The sequence below is a fragment of the Lissotriton vulgaris genome, chromosome 8 (assembly GCF_964263255.1).
Source record: "Lissotriton vulgaris chromosome 8, aLisVul1.2, whole genome shotgun sequence".
Classification (NCBI taxonomy): Eukaryota; Metazoa; Chordata; class Amphibia; order Caudata; family Salamandridae; genus Lissotriton; species Lissotriton vulgaris.
The window spans coordinates 1,568,226,787-1,568,244,889 of record NC_141696.1 but is presented as its reverse complement, the minus strand read 5'-3'; the positions used below and the strand labels follow the sequence as shown (position 1 = coordinate 1,568,244,889).

The following is an 18,103-nucleotide window of genomic DNA, read 5'->3' as shown; positions in this document are numbered from 1 at the left end:
TCAGCTGAGACAAAGCATACATGCTCGCTAAATACACAAACCTTTCAGCTGAGACAAAGCATACATCCTCGCTGACCACACAAACGTTTCAGCTGAGACAAAGCATACATCCTCACTGACCACACAAACCTTTCAGCTTTGACAGATCATACATGCTCGCTGACCACACAAACCTTTCAGGTGCAACAAAGCATACATGCTCACTGACCACACAAACCTTTCAGCTGCAACACAGCATACATGCTCGCTGACCAGACAAACCTTTCAGGTGCGACAAAGCATACATGCTCGCTAACCACACAAACCTTTCAGCTGAGACAAAGCATACATGCTCGGTAACCACACAAACCTTTCAACTGCAACAAAGCATACATGCTCGCTGACCACACAAACCTTTCAGCTGCAACAGAGCATACATGCTCGCTGACCACACAAACCTTTCAGGTGCGACAAAGCATACATGCTCGCTAAATTCACAAACCTTTCAGCTGAGGCAAATTATACATCCTCGCTAACCACACACACCTTTCAGCTGAGACAAAGCATACATGCTCGCTAACCACACAAACCTTTTAGGTGCGACAAAGCATACATGCTCGCTAAATTCGCAAACCTTTCAGCTGAGGCAAAGTATACATCCTCGCTGACCACACAAATGTTTCAGCTGAGACAAAGCATACATCCTCACTGACCACACAAACCCTTCAGCTGAGACAGAGCATACATGCTCACTAACCACACAAACCTTTCAGCTGCAACAAAGCATACATGCTCGCTAACCACAGAAACCTTTCAGCTGAGACAAAGCATACATGCTCGCTGACCACACAAACCTTTCAGCTGTGACAAAGCATACATGCTCGCTAACCACACAAACCTTTCAGCTGTGACAAAGCATACATGCTCACTGACCACACAAACCTTTCAGCTGCAACAAAGCATACATGCTCGCTGACCACACAAACCTTTCAGGTGCGACAAAGCATACATGCTCGCTGACCACAGAACCCTTTCAGCTGAGACAAAGCATACATGCTCGCTAACCACACAAACCCTTCAGCTGAGACAAAGCATACATGCTCGCTAAATACACAAACCTTTCAGCTGAGACAAAGCATACATCCTCGCTGACCACACAAACGTTTCAGCTGAGACAAAGCATACATCCTCACTGACCACACAAACCTTTCAGCTTTGACAGATCATACATGCTCGCTAACCACACAAACCTTTCAGCTGCAACAAAGCATATGCACGCTGACCACACAAACCTTTCAGGTGCAACAAAGCATACATGCTCACTGACCACACAAACCTTTCAGCTGCAACACAGCATACATGCTCGCTGACCAGAGAAACCTATCAGGTGCGACAAAGCATACATGCTCGCTAACCACACAAACCTTTCAGCTGCGACAAAGCGTACATGCTCGCTAACCACACAAACCTTTCAGCTGAGACAAAGCATACATGCTCGCTAACCACACAAACCTTTCAGCTGCGACAAAGCGTACATGCTCGCTAACCACACAAACCTTTCAGCTGAGACAAAGCATACATGCTCGCTAACCACACAAACCTTTCAGCTGCGACAAAGCGTACATGCTCGCTAACCACACAAACCTTTCAGCTGAGACAAAGCATACATCCTCGCTGACCACACAAACGTTTCAGCTGAGACAAAGCATACATCCTCACTGACCACACAAACCTTTCAGCTTTGACAGATCATACATGCTCGCTAACCACACAAACCTTTCAGCTGCGACAAAGCGTACATGCTCGCTAACCACACAAACCTTTCAACTGCAACAAAGCATACATGCTCGCTGACCACACAAACCTTTCAGGTGCGACAAAGCATACATGCTCGCTAAATTCACAAACCTTTCAGCTGAGGCAAAGTATACATCCCCGCTAACCACACACACCTTTCAGCTGAGACAAAGCATACATGCTCGCTAACCACACAAACCTTTCAGGTGCGACAAAGCATACATGCTCGCTAAATTCACAAACCTTTCAGCTGAGGCAAAGTATACATCCTCGCTGACCACACAAATGTTTCAGCTGAGACAAAGCATACATCCTCACTGACCACACAAACCTTTCAGCTGCAACAAAGCATATGCACGCTGACCACACAAACCTTTCAGATGCGACAAAGCATACATGCTCACTTACCTTACAAACCTTTCAGCTGCAACAAAGCATACATGCTCGCTAACCACAGAAACCTTTCAGCTGAGACAAAGCATACATGCTCACTAACCACACAAACCTTTCAGCTGCAACAAAGCATACATGCTCGCTAACCACAGAAACCTTTCAGCTGAGACAAAGCATACATGCTCACTGACCACACAAACCTTTCAGCTGCAACAAAGCATACATGCTCGCTGACCATACAAACCTTTCAGGTGCGACAAAGCATACATGCTCGCTGACCACAGAACCCTTTCAGCTGAGACAAAGCATACATGCTCGCTAACCACACAAACCCTTCAGCTGAGACAAAGCATACATGCTCGCTAAATACACAAACCTTTCAGCTGAGACAAAGCATACATCCTCGCTGACCACACAAACGTTTCAGCTGAGACAAAGCATACATCCTCACTGACCACACAAACCTTTCAGCTTTGACAGATCATACATGCTCGCTGACCACACAAACCTTTCAGGTGCAACAAAGCATACATGCTCACTGACCACACAAACCTTTCAGCTGCAACACAGCATACATGCTCGCTGACCAGACAAACCTTTCAGGTGCGACAAAGCATACATGCTCGCTAACCACACAAACCTTTCAGCTGAGACAAAGCATACATGCTCGGTAACCACACAAACCTTTCAACTGCAACAAAGCATACATGTTTGCTGACCACAGAAACCTTTCAGCTGCAACAAAGAATACATGCTCGCTGACCACACAAACCTTTCAGGTGCGACAAAGCATACATGCTCGCTAAATTCACAAACCTTTCAGCTGAGGCAAAGTATACATCCTCGCTGACCACACAAATGTTTCAGCTGAGACAAAGCATACATCCTCACTGACCACACAAACCGTTCAGCTGAGACAGAGCATACATGCTCACTAACCACACAAACCTTTCAGCTGCAACAAAGCATACATGCTCGCTAACCACAGAAACCTTTCAGCTGAGACAAAGCATACATGCTCGCTGACCACACAAACCTTTCAGCTGTGACAAAGCATACATGCTCGCTAACCACACAAACCTTTCAGCTGTGACAAAGCATACATGCTCACTGACCACACAAACCTTTCAGCTGCAACAAAGCATACATGCTCGCTGACCACACAAACCTTTCAGGTGCGACAAAGCATACATGCTCGCTGACCACAGAACCCTTTCAGCTGAGACAAAGCATACATGCTCACTGACCACACAAACCTTTCAGCTGCAACAAAGCATACATGCTCGCTGACCACACAAACCCTTCAGCTGAGACAAAGCATACATGCTCGCTAAATACACAAACCTTTCAGCTGAGACAAAGCATACATCCTCGCTGACCACACAAACGTTTCAGCTGAGACAAAGCATACATCCTCACTGACCACACAAACCTTTCAGCTTTGACAGATCATACATGCTCGCTAACCACACAAACCTTTCAGCTGCAACAAAGCATATGCACGCTGACCACACAAACCTTTCAGGTGCAACAAAGCATACATGCTCACTGACCACACAAACCTTTCAGCTGCAACACAGCATACATGCTCGCTGACCAGAGAAACCTTTCAGGTGCGACAAAGCATACATGCTCGCTAACCACACAAACCTTTCAGCTGCGACAAAGCGTACATGCTCGCTAACCACACAAACCTTTCAGCTGAGACAAAGCATACATGCTCGCTAACCACAGAAACCTTTCAGCTGCGACAAAGCATACATGCTCGCTAACCACAGAAACCTTTCAGCTGAGACAAAGCATACATGCTCGCTAACCACAGAAACCTTTCAGCTGCGACAAAGCATACATGCTCGCTGACCACACAAACCTTTCAGCTGCAACAGAGCATACATGCTCGCTGACCACACAAACATTTCAGGTGCGACAAAGCATACATACACGCTAACCCCACAAACCTTTCAGCCGAGACAAAGCATACATGCTCGCTAACCACAGAAACCCTTCTGCTGAGACAAAGCATACATGCTCGCTAACCATAGAAACCTTTCAGCTGCGACAAAGCATACATGCTCGCTAACCACAGAAACCTTTCAGCTGCAACAAAGCATACATGCTCACTGACCACACAAACCTTTCAGCTGCAACAAAGCATACATGCTCGCTGACCACAGAAACCTTTCAGGTGCGACAAAGCATATGCACGCTGACCACACATACCTTTCAGATGCGACAAAGCATACATGCTCACTGACTTTACAAACCTTTCAGCTGCAACAAAGCATACATGCTCGCTGACCACACAAACCTTTCAGCTGCAACAAAGCATACATGCTCGCTGACCACAGAAACCTTTCAGGTGCGACAAAGCATACATGCTTGTTAACCACACACAGACCTTTCAGGTGCAACAAAGCACTGGCGCCTACCAGCTGCACAAACCTATGAGGTGACATAGCATAGGCACTTCCCTCTCCAAGGTGACAAAGCATCACCAGCTGCACAAATGCTATACAATTCCACCTTCCTTGGTTAACTCACAATGATGGAAGAATGCGCTGGTCGGTAGGCTTCTCAGTACTAAAGGCTGCAGATCTCTTGCCTTCTGTTGTCTTGCTTAGCTTCCTTCTGAAGTACTCAAGCCTTCAAGTCTGTGTTTTTTTGAATGGCGCAATTCCTGATCTTTACTCCCCTTGAACCGAGTGCTCTACTTACTGGTGGTAATCCTAATGCGTATTGGGCAACCTTGATCTGCTCACTGCATTTTCTTAGTTCAATTTCTACACAGTAGCTTGAAAGGATCTAGCATCCCTCCGTCCTGCACAGTAGAAATAGGACGGGCCTTAAGATGCTGTTCATTACATCTGCCGTTGAGAGAAATGGCTTTTTGCGCCTCGCTTACCTCCATGTGTCTTTCCTTTCTGTTGCAGAATGCCAAGCCCCTTGTGTTCTCTGGTATCCAGCCTACAGGCATTCCTCACCTGGGCAACTACCTGGGGGCCATTGAGAGCTGGGTGCAGCTGCAGGAGCAGCACAGCAGGGTCTTGTACAGCATTGTGGACCTGCACTCGGTTACCATCCCGCAGGACCCCTCTACCTTGCGGCGGAGCGTGCTTAGCATGACGGCTTGCCTGCTAGCGTGTGGTATCGACCCTGAGAAGTCCATACTATTCCAGCAATCCGAGGTCAGCTTATTCTTATTTTATTTGTTTTGTATAAGTACAAATATGTAAACTCTGTGCCACTTCAGGGTGATTTCACAAGGTAAACATGAATGTACATTGATTAGAAACAATCTGCTTATTTTCTGGTGTCTTGGTTTCTCTGTAGTCCAAGACATGGTGGCCACCCTTACAAGTGTCTCATGCCAGATTTGTGAGCACAGCTTTAGAGTTGTGCATGTTACCTCTTCTGTCTGGGTCTGTGTGTGTGTGTGTCCTACCTGTGCGAAAGAAATCAAAGCACTGGATGAAATGAGCTGCAAATTGGGAGGTTGAACATGTCATTTCTGTAGCATTTTAGAAGTCTGTCTGTTTACCGTAGTAATGCATGTCTGACTTGCTTTGTCAGGTTTCACTGAATTGCATGTTGGACCAGCTCCCCCAACTGGCCTCTGCAAAGTTGGGATGGCCGGGGAACAGTCTTGTACATAATTGCCAAGTGGTTCCTTATCTTAAGTGAAAGCCTCTACTGGTTTTTTTGCAAATATTTAGAAAACTTGGACTGGCTTAAGGCTAACACTGGCTAACAGATCACAGCCTTAAATTATTTGAGGCATTTGTCCCTCTCATCAAGAAAACAGCATTAATATCTGATTCCTTGTACATTCCTCCTAACGCTGCAGGCATCACTGAGTACTCAACCACTGCCCCACACTAGATTGCAGCCTCACCCCACAGCCAGAGCAATTCTTCAGATGTACATAGCCATGTTACCATCACCCTCGCCTGACTATATATCTGACCTCCCACCTGCCTCAACCATTGTCTCCCCAGAATGCTGATTCCGTCCCCAATAACCTGTCATACCTTTAGCCCTTCCTCTCACCCATCTACTCCCCCTCCTAACATCAATCGCCCCTCTACCCCAGTCCACCCACCCCTATGCTCTCTTCCCCAATACATCAGCACCCTATTCCCAACATCATCATCACCCCCTTACCCACCCCCCGTCCACTGCTCCAAGACCTGACAACCCGACCCCATACCCAACTAGAATCCGACTGAATGAGATTACTAAAATCTTGCAAGATCTCAAAGCAGACTTGCATAGACTCATTCACATCACCACAGAGGTGACCAGCATTCAGTGTCCTAATAAGGACTATAGAACAAAGACCCTCATCGATGACCCCGCCATATCTCCAACACCCATCCCGTCCAACCTGTCCTTTCTTCCCGCAACGCCCATGCAGTTGAGTTGGAGAACTAGACCTTATCCCAATAAGCTCATGCAACCGACTAGACAGTAAGTCCCTCTATCTGACAGCAGTATCCAAACCCTCCTCTTGTCTTCTAACTCTTCACACCCTGATAACACTGATACTCCTGCTTGAGATATTGCTGACCTTATCCTCGCACATGATCTTGACCTGATAATCCTGACTGAAACCTGGCTGAAAGTCTCCTCTGCTCCTATCCTTGACATACTAGTTGTAGGAAAGTAGGATCTTCTTTTATGGTTATCCCCCATTTTTTGCCTGGTATTCTGCTTTTTCTGACTAGTCTGACTGGGATCCTGCTAAACAGGACCCCAGTCGCTGTGCGTTCTCCCCTAAATTGTTATGGTAAGTACTTTGGTACATCCCAGATTGGATACTGGGGTACGCTTATCAGTCCTTAGTATATACTACTACGGTACCCAGGGCATAGGTACACCAGGGGTCCCCCAGGGGCTGCAGCATGTATTATGCCACCCATGGGAGACCACTCAAATTAGGACTACAGGCCTGCCATTGCATCCTGTGTAACCTGGTGCTAGCCCCACTTACGAAATATATCGTTTTAGGTTTCCCTATATCGAAGGCCCTAAAACAGGCCTTTCAATTCTGAAGGCAGGGTGCTCGGTTCTAAGTGTGAGGGTGCCCGGCATGAGTAGGACACCCCTTCGGCCTATGAAGTCCAGTCTCCTGGGTTGTAAGTGAGACAGCCTTCTTCCGGAAGAAGAAAACATACAACAGAGCTTTCTCTGGGGCTGCCCCCAGATTCTGAAACTTGCGGTCGCCGTACATCAGAAGAAAACCTGCTCTATCAAGTTTCAAAAAGGAAGTGAAAACTTTCCTAATGGGCAAATTCCTACCCTAATCTCTCTCAGCACTTCTGAAGTTTCAGCAGTCCAGCAATTTGCTATTATCTTGTACTTGAACTCCTCTGGGATTGCCGACTCTGCTCTCATATATTTAAACCGCAGGATTCCTTTTTCAGTGACGTTGCTTACCACTCTGCATTCTTTTCCACCTCACTGTCACTTTAAGGGAAAAGGTTGTTGCCTGCAGTTTCCCTCTGCTCTTGCCATCGTCTTCCTGCTATCTCCCCAAATGTTCTCCTGTTTGCACCCTACTCCCTGTGTATAGCCTGTTTTCTCCCCCTCAGGTTGGGAGAACTCTTGACTGACAACACTACTGGGTGCCCTGTCTGCAACTTTCAGCCCACCTCCTTGATATTGGGCCCGACAATAGCTCAGGCTATCTCCCTTCCTTCTTGCTTAGATATGAACACCTTCACTGGATTTCGCATTAATGCAAGATCACTTATTAAAAATCAAATCGAATTCTATCATGAGTCGGACTGCGTGATCGTTACAGAGATCTGGGCTAAGGACTCCTTGGGTCCTGATCTGGATGATGCTATTCCTCCGGGATATACCTTCTCCTAGCTTGATAGAACTGGCAAAACTGTGGGGGGGTTGTCCATTATATATAAGGCTTCTTATACCTGTTTTATAGAGCCATTATCTACTCCTACAACTCCCTGTGAAGCATTACTTTTCTCTCTCAAAGTGTTCCCAGTGGAATCTTTTGCTGGAATCTTGGTTTATCGGCCGCCGGGACCTAGGTCTTCTTTTACCATGGAGTTCGCTAACCTCACAGAAACCTATCTTCCTAAACAAAATCTTACCCTTTTGGGAGATTATAATTTTCATTTTGACAACGAGACTTGTAAATGCTCGTGGGCTTTCAAAGATACGATACTATGTTGTGGTTTTGCACTATTAGTAAGGTCAGCTACTCATGATTCAGGGCACAGTCCTGATGGCATTTTCTCTAATGACCATCGTCTTAGGATAGATGAAACTCTTCCCCTCTCTTGGTCTGACCATCATGCTGTCCTTTTCCTTCCCACCCACTCATGAAACTGTCCCAATGAGTATTAATAAGGTGTTTAAAATATATTGGAAAGGTATAAGTAAGGAATCCTTTCTACGGGCTCTTAACAATCAAAATTGGACTGACTATAATGATACTGATTTGGCAGCTACAGAGTATTCAACATGGCTTGCATCAGCGCTTGAGCCCCCTAAGGAATCCTATGTAGGTAGGAAGAAGCCCACCTCTCCCCGGTTCTCAGAAAAAATGAGAATTCTTAAACTAGCTTGTCGCTGCCAGGAACGCATTTGGCGTAAATATTACAATCTGCTTGAAAGAGCCAATCATAAGGCTAAGCTGGTAGAATACAAAGCAGCCATTAAGCCACGGAAATCCTTCTACTGTAATCAGAAGATTGCATCAGTCAAGTTCCCCAGGGATCTGTTGAAACTGATCAATCTTTTATACATTCCTTCTGTTTCCCTCAATACTAAGAGCTTGCAGGATTTCTGTGATCGTACGGCCAAATTGTTTCACTCCAAAACATCTGAGATTTGGACAGTCGTAATTCCTAGCCCACAAATTCTGCCCAATAGACTAAGCTCACAGTCCCCAGTCCCCTTCAGACTAATAAGCAGGATTTTTGTCTTTCAGCATTTCTCCCTCTATCTATGAGCTGATTGACCAGCTTTTTCGAGGGATTCAATCAGGCTCCCCATTTGAACTTTGCTCCCCTAAACTGATGAAGTTGGGAGGGGATATAATTATTCCCCATCTCACAGCAATTCTCAATCATGCGCTTTCTTTTGGATGCTACCTTCAAAGCTGGAAAACTGCGATTGTTAATCCTTTGCTTATGAAATCCAGCTTGGACTTCTCAGAATTTAAAAATTATCGGCCCATTTCCTCACTCTCCATTCCTGCCTAAATCCTGGAGAAACATCTTAATACCCAGCTGATTACTTATTTGGAACACCGGCATTTGCTAGAAATTTCCCAGAATGGATTTAGGAGTAACCATGGGACCGAGACTGCACTACTATCAGAAGTCAATAAGATCCATACCATGGCTGATGATGGGCAGGCTGCCGTGCTGGTTGTGCTGGACCTATCCTCCACCCTCAACACCTTCTCTCCCTCGGGATGGTTGATGGCGTACAGGAAATTGGGGTCACAGACCTAGCTTTGAAGCTTCTGGCATCCTTCCTGGCAGAGAAGTCACAGACCATGGCGGTGGACCAATGCTACTCTGACCCTAGAGCCACTTTGTGTGGAGTTCCTCCGGGCTCATCCCTGAGCCCACCTTTATTTAATATAAATGTCTCCCCGCTGGCCAAACTGATCAGGTCTTTTGGCTTCAGGCGTTGTCCTATGCTGATGATACACAAATATTTGTGTCCATCACAAAGGATATAGAGGCCTTCGCCGCCAACTTCAACAACTGCATGCAGGCCGTGGCCTCACGGTTGGCCAAGCTAATTATATCCTTTGGGCTGGAGGCTGCATCCTATGCTTTGATACACAAATATTGGTGTCCATCAGAAAGGATACAGAGGCCTCTGCCTCCAACTTCAACAACTGCATGAAGGCCGTGACCTCCTGGATGATACCACATTTCCTCCGACTGAAAGGGGACAAAACTGAAGTTTTGATCTTTGGCAGTCAACAAGCTATCTGGACTCACTCTTAGCGGCCAGTAATGCTTGGGCAATGCCCCAGCCCTTCTGCTTCCGCAAAGAATCTTGGTGTCCTAGTTGACAACAACCTGTCCTTTAATCTTCAGGTCAATAAGTCCATATCATCCTGTTTTTGGGTTATTAAGACCCTTGGGAAGGTATTTCCATTTCTCTCTTTCTGCGCGTAAACAAGCGGCTGTAGCACTGATTATGTCCAGGATGGTTCATTGTAACGTGCTCTACCCGGACATTAACAAGACGGCCCTTGATCAGTTGCAGCTTGTCCATAATGCTGCCGCACAACTCGTTTTGGATCCTCCCAAATATTATTCGGTCTCTGATGCTGTTCGGAGACTGCACTGGCTCTCGGCTGCCAGTCAAAGTGTATTTAAGGCTGTATGTATTATTCATAAAGCACTTTACAACTCCGGCTCTGTGGGAGCTAAGCCTCTCTTCCACCGGTATGTTCCCACTAGACAGTTGCGTTCTGCTGGTAAAAACCTGTTGGTCATTCCTAGGTTTCACAGGGCAAGGTGTAGAGGGAGAGCCTTTGCTGTGGCGGCATCTAAGCTTTGGAACACTCTCCCTCAATCGATGGATTCAACCCACATCTGTGACTGGGGGTGAATGTTTAATTGATTCAGAATTCTGTCCATCATCTGTTCTTTTTGCATTTGTTCCCCTAAGTGGGAAGGTATGCCCAGACCTGGGCTCTGTGCTCGCTACGCCACCAGTTTTAAGCTATCCTCACTGATTAGGGGTGTTACCCCAAAACCGGTCCCAGGATGCTATTTTCTGGTACGAGCTCGACGATTCCCATGAGGAACGGGGTCAAGACTGATTTGCATATGGCCATGTCTGAACTGGGGTGGCGGAGTGAGCTAAAGAATGATGGATTCAACCCAGATCTGTGACTGGGGGTGAGTGTCTGAAAAGTTTCAACGCTCCATCCATCATCTCCTTGTGTGTGCTTTGGTTGCCCTAAGTTGGCAGGGTATGCCCAGATGTGGGTCCCTTGCTCACTTTGCCACTGGACTCAAGGTAGCCTGGCTGTTGGGGGGTGTTTCCCCGAAACCATCCCAGGATGCTTGTTTCCGGTTCAGGGAAGACCTGGCTTTGCAGTTTGGGCTGGACTGTTCCCATGAGGCACAGGGTCAAGACTGATTTGCATATAGCTGGATTTTTAACTGAGGTGGCGAAGTGAGCTAAAGAACGATGGGCGTGAAGTGTCTGCTCCAGAGTCATAACCATCAGCAGTGGAGCAAAAAGTGCGTGTGTCTGTCTGTACACAACATAGAAAGAGTACTTCCCTGCACTGAATTGAGGATGTTTTATCTGTGTATAAGATAAAATATCAGTGCACTTTTGTGCCTGTAGACTCAGGTCCTGGCCCTGCACTATGTACATCCTGGTCCTTTCCATAGTTGGACCAACCATCTCATTGTCCTCGGCTTCGTTGTGTAAAGTGAACATTGCTGGGCAGTTTCAAGTGAAGGAGTTGCCTTCGTTTCAAGTGCTTTGAGGATGTCTGCTGTTTTTGCAGTCACTAAACCGAGCAAGAAAAATCTGTATCTGTATACATCCAGGCTGTAATCTTACCTGTCCGGGTTGTGCTGTTAACAAAGAAAAAAAAGGGGGACCTAATCAAAGAAGACGTGCCGCCATGGTGTCGTCCTACAGGTGCAAACAGTGGCTCGGTTTTTGCGCGGTATGCCTCTAACTCAGTACCTCCTTTTGTGCCATAAATGTCCAGCTGTAATTGCACTCCTTGTGGTTTCCTGTCGAAACCCAACAAATGTATTGTATTTTTAGTCACAAAATTGTGAATGCAAATGGTATTCACTGCAGCTCCAAAGTTGTATGCCCCCTCTTAGGACTCCGATGATAGAATTTGCCTGTCCAACACAGAAGTACCTCCCCGGCCTTAAGAAAGAAACTGAATAGATGGTGTGTAAACAGGACCAGCACTTCTCTGGTTGGGAGGTCCCAAAGGTAACTGTTCACTATCCCTCAGGGTACAAGTCTCTTCACTCATTTGCCATCTGTAACCCCCTGGAAGCAGACCTCCAGGCAAGGACATGCACTGCACAGCTCCAGAGAGAGGTGCTCAGAGATGGGATTTGGGATGATGGAGATTCCAGCCAGCTGCAGCTCCGTGATACGAATGATGCACGGAGTATCGTTTGTCTTCCAGATCCTTGGCATCAGTCACCACAGGATGGGGTTCCTGCAGCGGATCCTGATCACTGTGGTGTCTGTCAGAGTGGGAAGAAACACTTCCTATGGCGTCAGTAATCCTACCTGAGAAGCCGCCGTTGTGGGCCTCGTGGTAGACCGCCAGCACTCTGTCTTTGGTAGATTCCCCGTCTGTCGTGGGGCTGGCACATCACTGCACACATTCTTACTGCTGAGCCTGGGAACCCTACACGGAGCCTCTCTGCGTGGCTGCACTCCTACACCCTCTGGACGGAACTGCTCATTAATTTCCCATCACATTGAAGCAAATTAATTTCCCATCATGTTGACCCTTCTTTCCACATACAGAGAAGCAAACTCTCTTTCTGAAGTCTGTGTCGATCAGGATCATGTCGGCTCTCAAAATTCATTTCACATATTTCTGTGAAGGAAACACCATTATCTAATAATAAAAACATTATTTTATATTTATCTACTTCTAAAGCATATTGCGTAATCAAATATGGTGGTTAACCCCTTAACCGCGGCGCAAATTTCACCGCGGCCGCGGGGGTGGTTGAGCACGGCGCCCGTGTGCTCGTGAAAGAACAACGCTATCATGAGTCACGGGCAGAGTGTGCTCAAGACGGCGTGGTTCCGTCACGACCCCGCCCACTCATTAATTTGCCCGCTCAGGCAAGGAATTAATGCCCCGTGGGCGGAGCGGCAGCCGCATGACGGAACCACGCCGTCATGAGCACACGCAGCCCGTGGCTCATGAAGGTGTGGTTCCGTCATGCACACGCAAGGGGTTAAAACATTACATTTATGCTTACTTGGTGTCTTGGGCTGGTATTTCAGGAATGGACATAAACACAAAATTGCACACTGTGGTCCTGATCATATGTATACAAAGAATGTGCTTAGATCCCTCTCTCATAGCCAATGTAGAGCCACAAACTAACTGGGGGAGACATCCCTTAAGGATAAGAACCCTCACTCACCCGAGGGTGACATGCTTCATCATATGGGTCCCCCTTACCAGTGTTGAAATCCTAGTCAACACTGGGAGCTACTACTCCGGAGTTTAAAGGAGGAGCTCAGAGATGTTTTTTTGGGCAAAGGGATGATAATCCCATATGTGAGTAATTGGGTATAAAGGTAGAACCACCTAGTGACAGTGGTTCTACCTTTATACCACTGTGCTGTTACTTTTTAATTCTGTCAAGCGGAACACATCAATAAAGTACTTAGTGTATCCCCTTAGATAGTTTTATTTTCACTTATCTTTCCTTCACACCTCACTATATACACTCTGCCCTGTTCCCATGATGCACTGGGCCAGGGTCAGACTAATTTGCATGTAGCCAGGTTCTGAACTGGGATGGTGCAGTGAGCTAAAAAACGGTGATGGATCAAGCCCTGATCTGTTGACTGGGTAGGAGTGTTCTGCTTAATTCAGACACTCTGTCCATCACCACCCCCTTTTTGAATCGTTTTGGCCACTACGAGTGTGGAAGGGTATGCTCAGACATGAGTCCCTTGCTCACTGCACCATCAGGATTCAAGCAAGCCGGGCCGAAGACGGCTGTAATGCCAGAAACCGGTCCCCGGAAGCTTGGTCCTTTCCAGTAAAAGAATTGGCTTGGTAGTTTGGTCTGCCCTGTTCCCATGATGCACTGGGCCAGGGTCAGACTAATTTGCATGTAGCCAGGTTCTGAACTGGGATGGTGCAGTGAGCTAAAAAACGGTGATGGATCAAGCCCTGATCTGTTGACTGGGTAGGAGTGTTCTGCTTAATTCAGACACTCTGTCCATCACCACCCCCTTTTTGAATCGTTTTGGCCACTACGAGTGTGGAAGGGTATGCTCAGACATGAGTCCCTTGCTCACTGCACCATCAGGATTCAAGCAAGCCGGGCCGAAGACGGCTGTAATGCCAGAAACCGGTCCCCTGAAGCTTGGTCCTTTCCAGTAAAAGAATTGGCTTGGTAGTTTGGTCTGCCCTGTTCCCATGATGCACTGGGCCAGGGTCAGACTAATTTGCATGTAGCCAGGTTCTGAACTGGGATGGTGCAGTGAGCTAAAAAACGGTGATGGATCAAGCCCTGATCTGTTGACTGGGTAGGAGTGTTCTGCTTAATTCAGACACTCTGTCCATCACCACCCCCTTTTTGAATCGTTTTGGCCACTACGAGTGTGGAAGGGTATGCTCAGACATGAGTCCCTTGCTCACTGCACCATCAGGATTCAAGCAAGCCGGGCCGAAGACGGCTGTAATGCCAGAAACCGGTCCCCGGAAGCTTGGTCCTTTCCAGTAAAAGAATTGGCTTGGTAGTTTGGTCTGCCCTGTTCCCATGATGCACTGGGCCAGGGTAGGACTAATTTGCATGTAGCCAGGTTCTGAACTGGGATGGTGCAGTGAGCTAAAAAACGGTGATGGATCAAGCCCTGATCTGTTGACTGGGTAGGAGTGTTCTGCTTAATTCAGACACTCTGTCCATCACCACCCCCTTTTTGAATCGCCCATGATTAGAATAGGCACCGAGGCGAGAATTATCAGGTCCGCGGAAATTGAGCCCAAGACCCACCGAGGCAGGAATTGAACCCTGGTCTCTGGCTAGCCCTCTGCATCAGGGTCTGCCGCTCTAACCATTGAGCCACACTTCTCCACATCGATGAGGCCCTCCAAGCAATTTAGACCGATACGGACACGGCAAGATCTTTGGGTTCCCTACAATATAAGCGTGGAACATTCAGAGGTTCTAAGGTGCGTGGTTATTCCTCCAGAGGAGGTCACCAACAGCAGAACAGGCAGTACCAGCCCCAATATAGGCAGAACTATCAATCATCCTTTCGCCAATCCAATACAGCTGGTTTCTCTAGCCAGGGAGGTCAAAAGCGATCCCAGAACTAAAGGCGAGACTCTGGCAGAAAGCAGTGATCTCAGCAGGGCACCATTCACACCTTCTCCCCTTGCCTTGGGCGCGAAAATGTCAACATTTGTGGACAAATGGCGAGAAATCACCTCCGATCAGTGGGTTCTGGACCTAGTGAAAAATGATCATACCCTGTGGAATTTGTCACCAAGCCGCCTACCACTCCGCCCAAGGGACCCCCTCCCCCTCGTCTTCACTTATTGTTCAGCTAAGCTTGTTTACTGCTCCTCAAGAACGCCATAGAAAAAGTCCCAACACATCAGAGACGGACAGGTTTCTATTCTCGTTTTTTCCTAATCAAAAAGAAATCAGGAGAATGGCGACCGATCCTGGATCTTCGCAACCTGAACAGATTCCTAAAAAAACAAGGATTTTGCATGGTCACTCTATCAGAGATCTTAGGTTGCCTAAACGAGGGAGATTTTCTAGCTTGTGTGGACATGGAAGACGCTTACATTCACATCCTAATCCATCCCAAGCATCGCAAGTATCTCCGCTTCACTGTGGGTGGCGCCCACTATCAGTTCAAAGTGCTCCCATTTGGGCTGAAACCCGCTCCAAGGATCTTCAAGAAATGCCTAGCTCCTGTGGCAGCAGCATTGCGATCCTGGGGAATCCAAGTATTCCGGTACTTGGACGATTGGCTAATCAAAGGTCCTTCAAAGCAATCGGTCAAGACTTCTATTGCAACATGTCAGCATCTCTTCAAGTCTCTGGGTCTGACTGTGAACAAAAGCAAATCCCAGTTACGTCCAATGCAAATTCTTCCTTTCCTTGGGGCTTGTCTGGACACAATCCAGTGCAAAGCATTCTTGTCACAAGAAAGACAGCTTCGTCTTCAGAAGCTAGCTCTTCGGGTTTCAAAAAGAAAGTCCGTTTTGGTCCGCATGTTCGCCTAGCTCCTTAGGATGTGCTCTTCGGCCATAAACCTCGTCCCTTTGGCAAGACTCAAAATGAGACCTCTGCAGGAAGAACTACACCTTCAGTGGCAGCAAGCTGTAGGTTCCTTCAGCGAGATCATCAAGGTCACACCGCGCATGGTAAATGCTCTCCACTAGTGGTCACAGAGAGCCAACATGGCAAAAGGACTCTCGTTCCTCCAAGAGGTTCCGGATTTTGTTCTGACCACAGATGCCTCCATGGAAGGATGGGGAGGTCATCTCCAGAATTTACAGATACAAGGCAAATGGTCTCAGCATTACAAGCAACAACATATCAACAGTCTGGAATTGCGAGCAATTTTTCTATCCCTTCAAGCTTTCCTTCCAAGGATTGCCGGCTCATCAGTGCTGGTTCGGACAGACAATACCACCCGCATGTTTTATGTAAACAAGCAAGGAGGCACCAAATCGGCAACTCTATCAAGAGAGGCTCAAGAGTTGTGGGAATGATTGACTAATGCACAACATAACGCTCAAGGCGGAGCATGTCAGAGGCCTCAACAACACCCTGGCAGACACACTCAGCAGGTCCCTATCAGACTGTCACGATTGGGAACTAGAACACACTCAAGTGAGCAGGATATTCCAGATTTGGGGCAAACCGACGTTGGACTTGTTCGCAACAAAACACAACAAGAAATGCCAATATTACGCCAGCAGATTTCCGCAACAGAGGTCAAGAGGGAATGCTCTGTCCATGCAATGGTCAGGGATTTGTGCCTACGCTTTTCCCCCAAAACCTCTAATCCCGAGAGTGTTACGCAAGATGAAATCGGAAAGCTGCTGTATCATCCTGATTGCACCCCGATGGCCACTTCAGTACTGGTTTCAGGAGCTTCTTTTGCTGTCCCAGGACCAGCCAATCCGTCTTCTTCCAACATCTACAATGCTCTTGAGGAACAATGGACAGGTGATTCACCCAGATCCTCAGTCTTTAAATTTGCACGCATGGCTCCTCATTTCCTAGAGTTCAAGGACCTTGACATACCTCAGGATTGTCGTGACATTTTAGCCAAATCACGAGCTCAAAGCACAATTAAGGCTTATCGTCTTAAGTGGAAGAGGTTTTGCTGTTGGTGTGAGAATAACAAAGTTAATCCAACAGAAGGTCCTGCGGAACAAATTCTTCCCTATCTACTGCATCTAGCGAAATCTGGACTCACTTTCTCATCATTTAAAGTCCATCTCGCCGCACTATCCAGATTCAGGAAAAGTGATGCACGGCCTTCCCTTTGTTCATCTTCATTAATTAAGCAATTCATGAGAGGACTCTTCCGGGCATTTTCTCTGATACGACCCCCTCCTCCGGAATGGTAGCTGAACACGGTCCTTACACATTTGATGAAACATCCGTTTGAGCCCATCCACAAGGCTGAGCTCCAATTTCTCACATGGAAAGTTGCTTTACTTCTAGTCGTAACATCTGCCAGAAGAGTAAGTGAGATTCAGGCCTTTACAATAAAGGAACCATTTTTGCATTTCTCTCAGGATTATGTGACCTTAGGAACTAATCCTACTTTTATACCTGAGGTACCGTCACAATTTCACCTCCATGAGCCGATTAAGTTACGGGCTTTCTTTCCAAATCCTTCTACACCAGCAGAGAGAGCATTACATTCTTTTGACATCAAAAGATGCTTAAAATCCGATCTACAAAGAACAAACACATTCAGAAAATCTGACTAATTGTTTGTGGCCTATGGTCAAGCCACTTTGGGAACTGCAGTCTCAAAGGCCACGATTGCCCGTTGTTAGCGTCTACAATCCATTTCTGTCATGACAAGGCTTACAGGCCATTGCAAATGAAGGTCAAGGCCCACTCTACAAGAACTGTAGCAGCGTCAACCGCTTTATTCGCAGGAGTGACGCTAGAAAACATCTGTTGTGCTGCGACATGGA

The 18,103-nt window shown here is 47.0% G+C and overlaps 1 protein-coding gene across 1 annotated transcript in view; it reads left to right on the top strand.

Annotated features, from left to right (window-relative positions):
• WARS2 (tryptophanyl tRNA synthetase 2, mitochondrial) overlaps window positions 1-18,103 on the top strand; it is a 118,808-nt gene that overhangs the window by 34,425 nt on the left and 66,280 nt on the right. Inside the window, exon 2 of the mRNA XM_086935841.1 lies at window positions 5,100-5,354. Within this exon, the coding sequence (XP_086791967.1) occupies window positions 5,100-5,354 (255 nt within the window). The remainder of the gene's footprint in view (window positions 1-5,099; window positions 5,355-18,103) is intronic.